Source organism: Mirounga angustirostris, unplaced genomic scaffold (genome assembly GCF_029215605.1).
Source record: "Mirounga angustirostris isolate CCGP_5_RB_7025 unplaced genomic scaffold, mMirAng1.0.hap1 SCAF_3, whole genome shotgun sequence".
Taxonomy (NCBI): Eukaryota; Metazoa; Chordata; class Mammalia; order Carnivora; family Phocidae; genus Mirounga; species Mirounga angustirostris.
The window spans coordinates 156,650,676-156,667,199 of NW_026991711.1; the positions used below are offsets into that span (position 1 = coordinate 156,650,676).

Genomic DNA, 16,524 nt, shown 5'->3' on the forward strand with positions numbered 1-16,524 from the left:
TTTAATTGTAGTATACTTTATCAGTTTCCCTTTATGTTTTTTATGTTCTATTTTGAACGTCTTGAAGCTAGTCTCCCAAATCTTCCAGATCTACACTTTTCAGTATAGTAGCTCTTAGCATGTGTGGTTATCGAGCACTTGAAGTGTGGTTAGTCTGAATTAAGATGTCCTGTAAGTGTAAAATACGTGCTGGATTTCAATGAAATAGTATTAAAAAAGAATGTAAAAATCTCACTAATAGTTTTTATATTTTTATATTTATTACATGTTGAAATGATAATATTTTGCATTTATAGTGAGTTAAATAAAATGCAACATGAAAATGACTTTGACCTGTTTATTCTAGAACATTTTAAAATTAATTGACTCGTGCATTTCTGTATTCTAGAAGTGTGCTGTCGAGTAGAACTTTCTGTGATGATGGACATATTCTGTATTTACACTGTCCAGTATAGTAGCCATGAGCTGAAAGTGTCTGTTGAGCATTTAAAATGTAGCTAAGGTGATTGAGAAACTGAATTTTAAATGTGGTTAGTTTAAATTTAAGCAGCCATATATGGGTAGTGGCTACAATATTGAATGGCACAGTTTGGGACACTTTATTGCCTTAACATTTATTGTTTTTTAGGTTTATGATCTGTCTGAATTGATTTTTATATATGGTGTTAGGTAGGGGTCAAGTTTTATTTATTTTTTTCTTCCAAATGGAAATCAAATTGACCAAGCACCAAGGAAAAGAGAATGTTTACTATTTTTAGACTCTGTTTTGTTTCTTTGGTATATTTGTTTCTTCTTCCACCAAATACCTCACTGTCTTTAGTAGCTGGTAGAGTAAGTGCTCCTATCTTGTTCTTCATGAATGTCTTGACCATTATTGGACTTTCCTTTTTCCACATGAATATTAAAAATACTTCATCAATTTTCACAGTTTCTTCTGGGATTTTCATTGATATTATATTGGATCTATATCACATCCAGTCATGAACATGATATAGCCATTCATTTATTTAGGTCTTTTCATTTCTCTCAGTAATATATGATCTTTTATTTATGTAAAGGTCTTGCACATTTTTTTTTTTTTTTTTTTGACAGAGACACAGCGTGAGAGGGAACCACAAGCAGGGGGAGTGGGAGAGGGAGAAGCAGGCTTCCCGCTGAGCAGGGAGCCCGAAGCGGGGCTCGATCACAGGACCCTAGGATCATGACCTGAGCCGAAGGCAGACGCTTAACGACTGAGCCACCCAGGCACCCCGGTCTTGCACATCTTTTGTTAGATTTATTCCTAGCTATTGGTACTGTAAATGATAATGTTTTCTAATTTCACTTTCTAATTATTACTAGTATATAGAAATAAATTGATTTCAGGTTATTGTCCTTAATATGGCAGTTTTACTAAATTAACTTATAGATTCTTTTGGGTTTTCTACATACCCAGTCCTGCCGTTAGTGAATAATGATATTTTTATTTCTTTCCGATTTTTATACATTTTACCATTCTATTTCATCTTGTCTTGCTGCACTGACCAGGACCTCAAGAACAAGGATCAGCAAGCTTTTGTAAAGGACCAGATAAGAAGGAAGCCAACAGTTTCTGTATAAATATATAGTAGATTCTTAAGTGTTATGCTTAAAGGGAGTCAGGATAGTCTATAGATGGAGTCATGAGCAATTTGTACTAATATGAAGGGCTGTACACTATTTTGATAAATTAAAAAGGGCCATTTTTATATGGAATTGAAGGAGGAAAGAATGACTTAGAGCACTGAAAAGAAATGTGGTAAAACAATTGCCCCATGGATTGGCAATTGCTGGAGAGTTTATGATTATATTGAATGTATCTAAGTATGAACTAATGCTTGCTTCTCTTTTTAAATCCCTTTAGGAAAAATAGAAATGAAGGTACATATGCACACAAAATTTTGCCTCATTTGTTTGCTGACATTTATTTTCCATCACTGCAACCATTGCCATGAAGAACATGACCATGGTTCTGAAGAACATCACAGACATCGTCGTGGAATGACAGAATCGGAGTCAAGCAAATTTTCAGTGCTGGATGCTGAAAATGAAAAAAAATATTATATTGAAAAACTTTTTGACCGTTATGGTGAAAATGGAAGATTATCCTTTTTTGGTCTGGAGAAACTTTTAACAAACTTGGGCCTTGGAGAGATAAAAGTAGTTGAGATTAATCATGAGGATCTTGGCCATGATCATGTTTCTCACTTAGATATATTGGCAGTTCAAGAGGGAAAGCATTTTCACTCCCATAACCACCAGCATTCCCACAATCATTTAAATTTAGAAAATCAAACTGTGACTAGTGTATCAACAAAAAGAAACCATAAGTGTGATCCAGAGAAAGAGACAATTGAAGTATCTGTCAAATCTGATGATAAACATATGCATGACCATAGTCATCGCTTATGTCATCACCATTGTTTGCATCATCACCTTGATCATAACACCACTCGCCATTTTCCTAATGATTCCATTGCTCACGGTGAGCGTGGGGAGCCTAGCCATGAACCTTCAACAGAGACCAATAAAACACAGGAACAGTCTGAAAGTAAGCTACCGAAAGGAAAGAGGAAGAGAAAAGGGAAGAAAAGTAATGAAAATTCTGAGGTTATTACACCAGGTTTTCCCCCCAACCATGATCAGGGTGAACAGTATGAGCATAATCGGGTCCATAAACCTGATCGTGTACATAACCCAGGTCATTCTCATGTACGCCTTCCAGAACATAATGGTCATGATCCTGGTCATGGACACCAAGATCTTAATCCTGATAATGAAGGTGAACTTCGACATACTAGAAAGCGAGAAGCACCACACGTTAAAAAAAGTGCAATTTATTCAGCTGCTACTCACAAAGATCATAATGAAGATGACCGTCAACATGAGGTAGGTGTAAAGAGATGGTTGCTCCATAATTCTCAGATAATTGTGGAGCACTTTAGGTAAAAAGAGAAGTAACAGTGGAGAATAATCAATCATATTCAAATTTATTTCCAGATAATGTTCCTGAACAAAATTCATTAAGAAATTAAAATCAGATTAAAAGATTTTATCTGGATTTTCACTTGCAGTGTTCTCAAATTTGGGTTCCTCAAATCTAAATACTTAAAGGTTGTTAGAACATATATCCCTTATTTTACTTCCTTGCTTATGACTTATTTTGACTTCCCAAGTTAGTTTTCATTTTGTTATTGCTAGTTGGTTCTAGATATTCGAAAGTTGAAGCCCTTTTTGTTCACCTGTCCTGTTGGAAAAGAGGCATTTTCTTTTTCATAATTACTTAATGAGTTAACTACAGAATGGTTCCCAGTCATTGATGTAGCTCCAAAGTCAGTTATTTTATATATGTGGTAGGTTTGTTTTCTCTATGTCACTTTATTGTAGGGCCTGCTTCCTCAAAATTAATCTTTTCTCATGCCTTTGACAGATGTAGGGTGAATGCAAAAAGATACAATAATAGGAAAGTCCACTAGTAATGGGATGGTTGTGTTTTCCTTTAACATTTTCATATTCCTTTGAATACTTTCACATTTGATTGGTTCCTTCCCAATTTTTTTTTAATTATTTACCTTAAACATATTTGTTTTTGTTTCATTAAAAGTATATCAACATCCTTATTTAATTCTAATTCTTATTAAAGTTTGGAAAATTGTTGAATTTATTTGTTGTTCACATGTATAAAAAGCAGTACCATCTAATAGGGAAAATGACCTCACCCTTTCTGTTTCTGTCTCTATTACTGAAGTATATTTTGCATCTATGGAAATATCTTTGTGTTTCTTCCCTGTGTAAATAATCAGATACTGGTTTTCAGCAGCACAGATTTTAAAATCACTTATATTTTAGAATCTTAGTGTACTGTAAGGAAATGCTTTTATTTATTTACTACCATAGATAATATCCTAGAATCTTCTGTTGATTGTAACTGGACGTTATCATTAATGTTACTCTTTCTGTCAGACTTATGGGGTCTGTATCAGACATGTTGTTTTATATCCTGACAGGTCTGATGCATATTAGGAATTTTCTCAGGATTTCTAGAAATATTCTATGCATTGGATAGAGTAGTACCTCATGTTAAGACCTGAGAAGAATACTTTTCTTGTTTGAATGTTTTGATTTTGTTTGTTTTTTTACCATAAATAAAATCATACAGTGAGGTAGCAAGTCAGTAAATAAGCATGCAACCAAAGTGTATGTGATGTGTGGGGAAAAAGGCACTCTCTCCTTCACCTTCATTTTAGGTATTTGCTATATGATAGGTCCAAACTTGTTTGCTATTTGTTTTCTGCTTTGTTTTGTTTTGTACTTAAATGTACCAGTGGATGAAGCTTTTATCTTCCAATTTTAGCATTGGGCTAGAGTTCCCCAGTATAATATTTTTCTGGGGTACCTTAGGCAGTGAAAATGTCTATTGTATACTTTAATATAAAGTTGTTAAAGTACTCTATGCCTATTTAATAATCTTGAGTGGTTGATGATTGCACTTTGAATAGGAAAGTGATTTTTCTCTTCACCCTTTATGAATATAGTTGTGAGTGATTTTTATTATTGAGAAAGTCATAATCTTTCATGTGTTGGAGTGGAAAATGGTTAAAAGTCCATGTAAAGTCTTGGGTAATGAAGTTGAATGTATTTCTATCATAAATTCTTAATGAAAAGCTTTATTTGTAATAGATATCTGTATTACAGGTTATTTTCAAATCATATTTAGAGTATTTTTTATTATACAGTAATTTCTTTTTCTGCTTAATCTTCTTAAAATACTTGTTTACTTAATTTGTTTTATCCATTTTTTGCAGTGTTTGAACGTCACTCAGTTGTTAAAATACTATGGTCATGGTGCCAATTCTCCAATCTCACCTGATTTATTTACATATCTTTGCCCTGCTTTATTATATCAAATCGACAGCAGGCTTTGTATTGAACATTTTGACAAGCTTTTAGTTGAAGATTTAAATAAGGATAAAAATCAGGTTCCTGAAGATAAGGCAAATATAGGGGCATCAGGTAAGAAAGATTTAAGTTTTTTTTTCCCTCAAAATAGTCTCTGTACTATTTTAAAAATGTAATTGAATTAGAAAGTAATTCCAAATTACTGTCTTCCTTTTGGTGACTGTTAGTATAGTTTTAGTCAGGATTAGATATGAGTGTTTAAAAAGGATTGGGGCTGGACAAGAGGAACAATACAGTGTACTCGTCTTTTCTGGGATTATGGAGGAAGGTTTTGCTATGGATAGAGAACTAGATTAAAAAGGAAATATAGATTTGTGATAAATGGATTCTTCTTGGTGGGCAAATGTAAATAATGGGGCTGCCAATTAAAGTCATTTGGTATTATAATCACTTAACTCTTTAGCAGAGTTGAGGGCCTCTGGTGAAAAGCTAAGATTAAGTTTATAAGGAAGTAAAAAGGGAAGCCACTGTGGTTAAACTCTGTGAATGTCAGAAATGCCAATAATTGGCAGATGAATTCATTATGGGCAATTTTATAGAGAGCTTCAACAAAAGTAAAAACAAAACTATTTTCAAAATTCTCTCTAGGCTTTTTTTAAACCATATCAGTTTGGCTAGATAGCTCCACCTTGATGCTCACAGCTATCTCCCACTTAATATTTCCAAAACTTCTACTCCACAAAAAGTTTGTACCTCTTACTGAGTCTCAAATGCCATAACAATTCATTTTTTTTTTAAATAAAATCTGAAAATCTTTGACCTTTTTCTCTTATGGTTTTGTTTTTCCTTTTTTCCCTTGCATAATCAGTTGTCAAGTCCAGTTGAGTCTTCTCTTAAATACCTTCTAACTCTATCCACTCCATCATAACTTGGTTCTTGAATGAATTGTTGAAATAACTTCATAACCTTCCCTTTCTAAAATGCAAATGAGATTCTCCAACACAGAGTTTTTTCTTTTTAGTGACAGCTAACATACCTTAATTAACAGGTATTACAGGCATTCTTCTAAACTCAATTGACTTTTACTTCTCACAACAGTTATATAAGGTGGAGAATGTTCTCCTAATAACTTTCCCAAAATCTCAGAACTAGTCAGTGATAGTGCTAGGATTCAAGCTGAGGGAGTTTAGCCATTTTGCTGTCCATGTGCTAAGTGTTTCACGTGCTTCCTCCCCCCCCCTAAATTTTAACAGTATTCTATTGAATTATTTTTGTTTTTGTTTAAAGATTTACTTATTTATTTTAGAGAGAGAGTACACAAGCGAGTGGAGGGGCAAAGGGAGAGGGAGAGAGAGAATCCTCAAGCAGGCTCCCCACTGAGTGCAGAGCCAGACTCAGGCCTAGATCCCCTGAGATCATGACCAGAGCCGAAATCAAGAGTTGAACCCTTAACCAATTGAGCCACCCAGGCGCCCCACTGTGTTGAATTATTATATGAGGGAGCTATTATATGATTCTTATTCTTACAGACATGGAAACTGTGGTATAGATAAATGATAGAGCCCACCAGGCCTAAGGTTTGTCATAAATCCTCTGGGCAGTCAATCACTATGCTATTATCTTCCAAATTTAGTTAATTTGGATATCACCTTTATAATTTTGCCATGTATCTTTATACTATTTAATATTTTTCATTAGATCTCTAGTGTTTTTCATTATATCTTTTATATTGTAAGCAGTAATGTCTATGAGAATGTGGATTTGTTGTGATGTGCTAGTTATATTTTTTTCTCCTATATTTTAGGAAACTGCATTATGTTACATTGTTCAAATTTTGGAGTCCTTTACTTGGCTGGTCAGGCTTTCTAGGATATGATCCCTGCCTGCCTACTTCTCTATCCTTATCCCCCACCATTCCTTTCTTTCCTCTCAGCCCTAACCATAACAAACTCCTGATGATAGATATTCTGTTTTTCCCTCATTTATCTCTGCCTTTTCACATTCTGAACCTTTCTATTTGAGTGACTACTATGATTTCTCAAAGATTCAGCTCAAGGCTTAGACCCTCTGGGATAACTTACTAACCATCCTAGGTTTAATTAAGTTCTGTTCCTGACACCCTCTGAATATCTCCATCCCAGTACAGAGCTTGGGGGATTTTCATAATTGGATTTGTTATCTGTTTTTTGTTGGACTTCAGTTGCTTAAAGGGCCTTTTGAACAAAAAGAAAGCATTCAGATATTGATTGAATGAATAAATTACTTAATATTAATCTGTAAGCTTTCAGTTATAACCCAGGAAAGACCCTTGTTGAAAATGAGTCTTTAAAGATCATTTTATGAATGCATTTGACCTTTGAACAACACAGATTTGAGCTTAATGTGTACACTTGTATGCAGATATTTTTCAATAAATATACTGGAAAGTTTCTTGAAGGTTCGCAACAATTTGAAAAAACACACAGATGAACCGTGAAGCCTAGAAATACTGAAGAAATTAAGAAAAAGGTATTATTGTAAGAATACAGTATATAACACATATACAAAATATGTGTTGTTTATTTATGTTAACAGTAAGGCTTCCAGTCAACGGTAGGCTATTAATAATTAAATTTGGGGGGAGTTAAAAGTTGTAGTTGGATTTTTGGCTGCATGTGCAGGGGCAGGGGTTTGTCCCCTAACCCCACATTGTTCAAAGGTCAATTGTATATCAGGCAGCTTAGTATACTTTGATAATACAGTCTTAGAATGAGATTCATGAACTTCATCATGTGCAAAATCACAGTGAGGGCAGTTCTGGTTGAAATGCCCAAGATGGAGTGGCACTGTTGCATAGTAATGAAAGTAACTAAATAGATATGTGTGAATATGGGCCAAAAATGGGATTCTGACAAGATAAAAGATTGGAAGGGCAGAATTTAAAAATATTTCATAGCATAGGAATAAGATAGACATGTTTAAGAATATCACAGCCCAATATACATATAAGAGTTTTATTTGGGATAGAGATATTCTTTTTTTTTTTTTAAAGATTTTATTTTTATTTATTTGAGAGAGAGAGAATGAGAGACAGAGAGCATGAGAGGGAGGAGGGTCAGAGGGAGAAGCAGACTCCCTGCTGAGCAGGGAGCCCGATGCGGGACTCGATCCCGGGACTCCAGGATCATGACCTGAGCCGAAGGCAGTCGCTTAACCAACTGAGCCACCCAGGCACCCCTGGGATAGAGATATTCTTTATTAAAGTTTCAAAGAATACAAGTGAAAGGAAATGCTCTCAATACATAACAAAGTCAGTCTCATAGGTACCTATCTATCTACTGGTTAATTTCTTTGCAGTAGGAAAATAACTTTAGAATAGATAAATTATAATAGTCTATATTTATTGGAACCATACCATGTACTCTTCTAAATACTTTTACAAGGATATTTAATTTGTTAAACCCATGAGGTGGACACTTTTATTTACTTCTATTTGCTGAGGAAAGGAGGCTTTGAAAAGTTAAGGAACTTGTCCAAGGTCACATAGATGCCAGTTAGCAGAGCTATGATATGAACTAGAGTATTCTCCATCTAAAGCTTGAAATTGTAACCTGTATGCCCCTCTTCATTCCTGCTAAAAAGGTTCTTAAGTCTGCTTTGCTAGCATAAGTGACTGGGAGATACAGAGAGTTATATATAGTTATATTTGGTAGTGCTTTGACAGGTAATGCAGACATAGGCAGCAAAGTGGTAGACGTAAGTGTTAGTATAAGTAAGTATTGCTATAAGTATAGATTAGTAAAACAAAACAAAACCCCCAAGAATAGTCTTGTTAGGAAGTACCTATTCAGTCAGGTAAGATCAGTAAAAACGGAGAAAGTGAGTCCACATAGTAGCTTTGAATTCTGGTCTTTGGACAGATAAAATATGTTCCCTTTGCTGGCTTCATGTTCAGTGATCTTTGTAGATGAGTAAACGTCTTAAGAGCCACAGTCTCTGAGGTGCTTATAAATTCTCACTGAGGCAGTAGAAAAGGGGAAGTTAGGTCTGAGATTATTTGGCTTAAATTAAAAATAAAACACATTTGTTGTTTACATGGAAAAACTGATAGGATTGTCACATCTAGAGTTAAAACTAGTAGCCTATTTTTAATTTTAAGGCTTCTAAGAAATTCTAGTCGTTTTTACATCAACTGTGGATTATGTCAAAGTTTTCTGTGTTTTAATATTGACATAATCTCTGTATTTTAACAGAGCTGTTGACAGATGCTTGACAGTCATAATATTGAAAATTAGTTTATTCAATCTGAAAAGCCTTAGAGGAAATTATACTTATTTTGGAAACAAATATATAACTAATAGTGAATATTGATTAGTTGTTTGCCGGTGGTTATTAGCACTGTCAGGAATGAAGCTTGAATTAACTATATCTTGATAGATGTTAAAATTTTTGAGAGAATGCCCTGCTAGTAATTATTTTTAATGACTGCTGCACCATTAAGAAAGGTTAACTTGTTCCATATAAGTCTCCCATAGTGACACAGCCACTATCGTTACTGTTCAAAGACTGCTGTAAACCAAGTATGCCATTTACTGTGTATGGTAGAAATCGTTTGTTTCACAAGATTGGGTCATTTAGCCATAGAGTTGACCCTAGCTTAATTACCAAGGGGTGGGTGCGGTTGTGAATAGGCCGCTAAGCATTTTCTGCCAATTAAAATGCTGAAACAGTGTAGAAAACTGCCATCTTGCACATGCTTTGAACCGAGTTAATTAGGAAGTTTCCATAGATGAGCGCTTCTTTTAAAAGAATGCATTTTCTCCCTAGATAATGAGAAATGGAGTTGATGAATAACAAGCTTGAAGACCTTTAACGTTTTAAGTGACCTAATTTGCAGAAAATAAGTGAAACTTGTTTCAGACATTTAATGTTTTTTATTGTATATGGTATCTTGGGTATAAATAAAGGAAACATTTGTTAGTTGCATTTAATAGTTTGCATATTGTTTTGCATAAGTTTTAAAAAAGATGCCTATTTGTTGTTTTGGGACTTTTTTTTTTTTTTGGTTTGCTTTATACTAAACAAGTTGTGATTTAAAAGCACAATAATTTGGTTAGAAATTAGATAAATTTTATTACCTGAATTGCTTGTTTTCTACAACTAGGAAATTATGGTAGAGTTTATGTAAGTGTAAATATAAGTGTTATTAATTCTATAAATAAGTGTTTTTATTTTTTAAAGATTTTATTTATGGGGTGCCCAGGTGGCTCAGTCAGTTAAGCATCTGCCTTCGGCCCAGGTCATGATCCCAGGGTCCTGGGATCGAGCCCCACATCGGGCTCCCTGCTCAGCAGAGAGCCTGCTTCTCCCTCTCCCTCTGCCTGCCACTCTGCCTACTTGTGCTCTCTGTCAAATAAATAAATAAAATCTTAAAAAAAAAATAAAGATTTTATTTATTTGGAATAGAGCACGAGCCAGGGGACAGAGGGAGAGGGAGAAGCAGGCTCCCCACTGAGCAGGGAGCCAGATGCAGGGCTCCATCCCAGAACCCTGAGATCACAACCTGAGCCGAAGGCAGACACTTAACTGACTGAGCCACCCAGGCACCCCTAAAAATAAGTGTTTAAATAACACGGGAAAATATTTCAAGTATAATAAAATCAATGTTTCTTCTCGTAGGTCAAAAGGATTGTAATTGTTCTTGAAGAAGATTTACAAGTTGTGAGGAGAATGACTCTTAAAATTTCAGTGCTGGAAAGCTAAAATTACTTTTAAAAAATTAACAGTAAATCAGTATAAGAAAACATGTATTTATAATAACATACACTTGTGAGAGATAGTAGGGCTGTTTTGCTAATGAAGTTGTTATGATGGAAAACCTATAAAAATACCTGGAAATCTATAGAAAATACCTGGAAATTTTCTAATTTATCTGAAATGGAAAATACAGCTCTTTATCCCTTATTTCTTAGCATTGGCAAAAATAAGTGATAATTTATGTTAGATGGGACATAAATACTTTAACCTTACTCTCATATATTTTCAGTTGACACTGAAATAAATACAAGTATATTCTGATGATTTTATGTAGTTTTCTTATAGATCCTCCTTTCTGTGAAGCCACCTCTAAGAGTTAAATACATAAGTGATAATAAATAAATCACTTGGCTGAGAATTCTCTGAAAATACTATAATTTAATGGAGAAAATAGTGGATTAAGAGAGGACTTTGGGTTTAGTTTTTACTTTGCCATTTTAGTTTAGCTAGCTATTTTTTTATGGTAAAATATAAATTACCTAAGATTTGCCATTTTAACCCCTGAAATGTACAAATCAGTGGCACTTATTACATTAACAATCTTGTGCCACTGTCAAACTATTTTTTTTAAAGATTTTGTTTTTAGGTAATCTCTGCACCCATTACAGGGCTTGAACAACTCCAAGATCAAGACTTGCATGCTCCATTGACTGAGCCAGCCAGGCATCCCCAAACTATCTACTACAAAAATTTTTTATCACCCCAAATAGAAACTGTATAACCATTAAGCAACACATCTTCATTTCCTTTTCCTCCTAGCCCTTGGTAACTTCTCATCTTTTTTGTTTCTAAATTTGACTCTTCTATTCTAGATAGTTCTTGTAAGTGGAATCATACAATATTTGTCTTTTTGTGTCTGGTTTATTTCACTCAGCATAGTTTTCAAGGCTCATCTATATTGTAGCATCTATTAGAACTCTATTCCTTTTTATGGCTGAATAATATTCCATTGCATGCATATACCACAGTTTGTTAATCCATTCATCCATTGATGGACATTTGGTTGTTTCCACCTTTTGGCTATTTTGAATAATGCTGTAATGAACACAGGCATACAAGTATCTGAGTCTCTGCTTTCAGTTCTTTTGGAATATATACCTACGAGTGGAATTCCTGTCATAAAGTGATTCCTTTTAGCTTTTTGAGGAATAACCAAACCATTTTACAGTGGCTGCACCATTTCACTTTTCCATCAGCAGTGTACTAGGGTTTCAGATTCTCTGCATCTTTGCCAACTTGTGTGTGTGTGTGTGTGTGTGTGTTTACTAGCCATTCTAGTAGGTGTAAATTTGTATTCTTTAACATTTAACATTTCTCTGCCTCAGTATGCAAATCTGTAAAGTAGAAGGATATTGATCTACATTAGAATTTTCCAAATCATATTTTGTAGGATCCTGGTTCATTGAGATGTACGAATAGGTTCCTTGATCAAGTGAGTTAGAAATATGCCGCATATTCTGTTCCCCTTGCAGAGATTCACAGTGCTTATTAAGCTGTTAAAGGCTCTCAGGGAACTTGTTTAGCCAAGAATTACCAAGTCTTTCTGATCATTAAATTCTCCTCTCACTCTCCTTGGAACACCACCTGAGAATTAGATGAAGACAGTTTGAGGAATGCCAGTGTATATTATTAAAGTCCTTTAGATCTATAAAGTATGACACTGCCAGTTTAAGTAGCTCCTGGTCAGCAAGGAATTGAAAAAATTATCTTTCTAAAGGGGCAGAATAATTGACATCTTTGAAATTGTTTTTTATAATTTCCAACTCTGTCAATCAAGGCAAGGCATATATGGAGGAATAATTAAACTATATTATAATAACCCCACTTGTGCCCTCTGTTTTATGTACAAAATATGTTCCTGGAAGTTATAGGATCCTTTTTAGTCCTATACTTTATTTTTTTAAGTCAATTAAAAGATCTTTTAAAGGTAGCAAGCATACTAAACGTATCTCCTCTAGTTGGAAAAATGAGAAAACTCTGATTTTAAAAAAGTTATATAAGGTGTTCATAGTTATAGAAATTATTTAATTTTGGGGCGCCTGGGTGGCTCAGTTGGTTAAGCGACTGCCTTCGGCTCAGGTCACGATCCTGGAGTCCCTGGATCGAGTCCCGCATCGGGCTCCCTGCTCGGCAGGAAGTCTGCTTCTCCCTCTGACCCTCCCCCCTCTCATGTGCTTGCTCTCTCTCATTCTCTCTCTCTCAAATAAATACATAAAATCTTAAAAAAAAATTAATTTTAATCTAAGAGCATAGTCTTTTTCTGATTCTTGGCTTTTATTGTTGGTCAGTAATCAATTTATTGACAATCATTTGACTCTGTGACCAGAAAACCAAAAGCATTTGTATTAATTATTTTTTTAAAGTGTGTGTTTATATGCATGCATGTATATATATGTATCAACTCCTTTCGGAGGGGCCGCTGTCCAAGCTCAGTATAATACCATTTTACTGAATGATTCCAAGTGGCATCATTCACATTTTATTCTAAGTAAACAGCATTCCCGCAAAGATACATTGAGGATGGCACCCTGGTGGGCAGTTCTCTGATGGTGGATAGATTTATGTAAGGCTTTCTCCTTTGTGGGATTATGTTTTCTTGTATTTTCTGATTTTCAGGTGTCAAATATCACAAATGCCAAAGATTTTCTAATCATAAAACGGGCTTCTGTCTTTCAAGCATTTCACAGATTTACTTTCCCAAATGGATGAGAAAGAGATAATTTCAGAGCTGATACATAAGAAATTATACCTGGGAGTGTGTAATATGTGACATGTACTCATTTGTGCACACATGAACTCATACACCCTTTCGCACTCAGACCCTCCCTCAACTATTTATGTAAGCACTTGGGTAATTTAATGTGTTAGTCAGTGATTGGTCTTAAGTTAAAATATATTTAGCTCACCTGTCATATTGGCAAATCAATGTTTCATGAATTCAGTTTTCTTTGGTTTGTCATTTGGCAACTTGGTTTTAGCTAATTAACCAAAAGCCATTTGAGACTCTAAGTCATCTCAGAATAGTGCAAAATGTTTATGGTTTCATATGATTTCTTGGACTTTTCATCACATTCAGAATACCTTTAGCCAGAAGTTAATATGAAAATTTTAGAAAGGAAATATTTGCTTAGAGTAATGTTCATTTTCAGATATAATTTTTGTGATTAGGGAATAGAATCACATTTTCTCTCAACTCTTAATGATTAGATTTTTAGAAATACGCTTATAAGAATATATGTTGGTTTAATAGGGTCTTACTCTAATCTCAAATTTTAAAATAATGCTTCTAATGCTAATTTATTAAATTATTTTGTGTAAGTTAATCTTAAATATCTACTGTATCAAATTAATGGTATTCTCTTTATATAAGGTTTAGAAATTTAATTTCTACTGCGGCTATCTTAAAAGGCAAATCCAGAAAGAAAGGAATATATATTTCCTAGTGTAGAACATAACCCTAGAAAAGAGAAAAGATCAGGTTAAATAAGATTTACCCAACTAGATTTTGGTAAATGTGGATTCTAATTTAGTATCTTAATCTGGTTATAATCTGGTCTATATTGTCTTAGACGTGGGGACATAGGGATAAAATAAGAAATACTTTTATTGGATAATTTTGGTGACTAATTCCAGTGCATTTTTGAACAAAATAATTCTGACTAATAAAAATTTCTAGTAATTATGAAAAGTCACAAAATTTGTTTCTATAGTGTGTCTTGGGTTTCATCTGTAGTTTTGGCAATCCCCATCCACATATATTAGTATGTACAGAATATCTTGGAATATGAATTACTGGGTTTTCTAAGTAGTTTTTAGTGCTGTTTTTCTTTAAGTTCTTAATTGAAATTGCATTTAGATTGATTGTTTTGAGAAAAAGTGCTTCTAAATAGAATTATTGCCAAAGTAAGGAAAACTATATTTCGGAGGGGAGAGTTGTATATTAATATGAGACATTTTACCTTTAGGTTAATGTATTTATTACCAGCCTCAATTTGTCCCATTTAGTTATTACAAGTATCTTTTGTCCACTTTTTTCCCCATTACTATGATTGGAGCTACAGAGCTGTGGTAGTTTGACAAACCTTTGTTGGTTTAGTTGACCCATAACTTTATTGGCTCCCTGAATTTTTGTATACCAATGGCCACTTTACTCCAACCTATTTCCTCAGGCTCTCCCACTGATTTTTATTGTTCCTGCCTGTGTTTATGGGACAAGGAGATAAACTAACTTGGTCATCAATATTAAGTCAACTTTTAAACCTTATTTGACTTTCTATTTTTCTTTTTAGAATAGGGTTTTTTGACCTTAGTTCCATTTTGCCTTATAATCCCAACCATAGTTGGGGGAATCCTCATCTTACCCTTTGGTTTCACTAACAAGGATGTTGACTTCATAATGAATCTTTTTCCTTTCCCTCTTCCTTCCTCCCAAATCTTTGCAAGTATTAAAGCCACTGAATCCAAATTCTGGTTGTGTGTTTCCACCTTCTTTTGGCCTTTTAGATCACCCATTTTTGTATTAGAAATTATATGTTAGATTTAGAATAAACCATAGAGCTTACATTAGTAGTAGATGACCTATTGTTTTAATCCTGCGAGCTAATTTAGCTTAGAATTAGTTTATGGTGTTAATGTTATTGGAAACTGTGAATAAACACAATTGTATTGATAAAGCTCAGCATTTAGTGGGTCAATTAAAGTTTCATTTCCTTACCTATCCTTACTTCTCTTTGTCTTTGACAATTTTTTTACCTAGTTGAAATGCATTTTACTTTGTTCTCTTACTGAAACACTTAACATAAAATCTCTCAGCAGATTTATAGTCCTGTTGGGTTTGATGAGAATAACATTTTAGATTAAAAACTTTACAAAATTATCATTCTTTAGTAAACTTTTCTATAGGTAAAAATTAAGCAGAATTTTTAAACTTAAAACATTTCCATTTCATTTAACCCATTAATAGAAAGTAATCTTACTTTTTTTTGAGAGAGAAAGAGCATGTGTCTATGTGTGTGAGCGGGGGATGGGGGGAGGGCAGAGGGAGAGAGAGAATCTTAAGCAGGCTCCACATCCAGCATAGGACCCGACACGGAGTTGATCTCACCACCCTGAGATCATGACCTGAGCCAAAATCAAGAGTCTGAACTTAACCTACTGAGCCACCCAGGCACCCCTAAAGTAATCTCACTTTAGTGAAAATGCCCCACGCCCTGAACCACTCACATTATTTCTGGTGTCTAATCTGCTTATAGAGAGCTTAAAGAAATGTGCATAGAATTCCCCCTTTTCCATCACACTTGTGTTTTTCACAAGTCATATTGTGAAAACATTTCTCTTGTGTTCTGATTCAGTTAAAATTATATAGCGAAGGGGCGCCTGGGTGGCTCAGTCGGTTGAGCATCTGCCTTCGGCTCCATGTCCCAGCATCCTGGGATCGAGCCCCGCATTGGGATCCCTGCTCCGCGGGAAGCCAGCTTCTCCCTCTCCCACTCTCCCTGCTTGTGACCCCTCTCTTGCTGTGTCTCTCTCTGTCAAATAGATAGATGAAATCTTTAAAAAAAAAATGTAGTGAAATTTTTAAAAAGTAGAAAATGATACAGAAACCCAAATTGGAGGAAAGGGAGTTTGGAGCTGATTATGGAGTAAAGATGATATCAAGGGGATTGGACTGAATTATCCTTTGTGAAAATAAGAAATGAACTACAAAAAAGCTAACTAATAAGCCTTTTTTGTATCTGTTCTGAATATGTTTCCATTTTTGGACTGATATGTTAAGCTTCTTAAACTTCCTATTAGAAAGATTTACAAAGA

At 34.5% G+C, this 16,524-nt stretch overlaps 1 protein-coding gene across 3 annotated transcripts in view; it reads left to right on the forward strand.

The window, feature by feature from the left end:
* The window catches only part of SLC39A10 (solute carrier family 39 member 10), a 65,523-nt gene that overhangs the window by 25,867 nt on the left and 23,132 nt on the right, over positions 1-16,524 (forward strand). For 2 of the 3 annotated variants that reach the window (XR_010410255.1, XM_045868319.3), the window contains exons 2-3: positions 1,883-2,907; positions 4,824-5,031. Coding sequence is in view for 2 of the 3 variants with exons in the window: in XM_045868319.3 (XP_045724275.1) it covers positions 1,894-2,907; positions 4,824-5,031 (1,222 nt within the window). In the remaining variant the exon portion in view is untranslated. Of the gene's footprint in view, positions 1-1,092; positions 1,293-1,882; positions 2,908-4,823; positions 5,032-16,524 lie in introns of all 3 variants that reach the window. The other variant, XM_064586843.1, reaches the window with a different exon arrangement.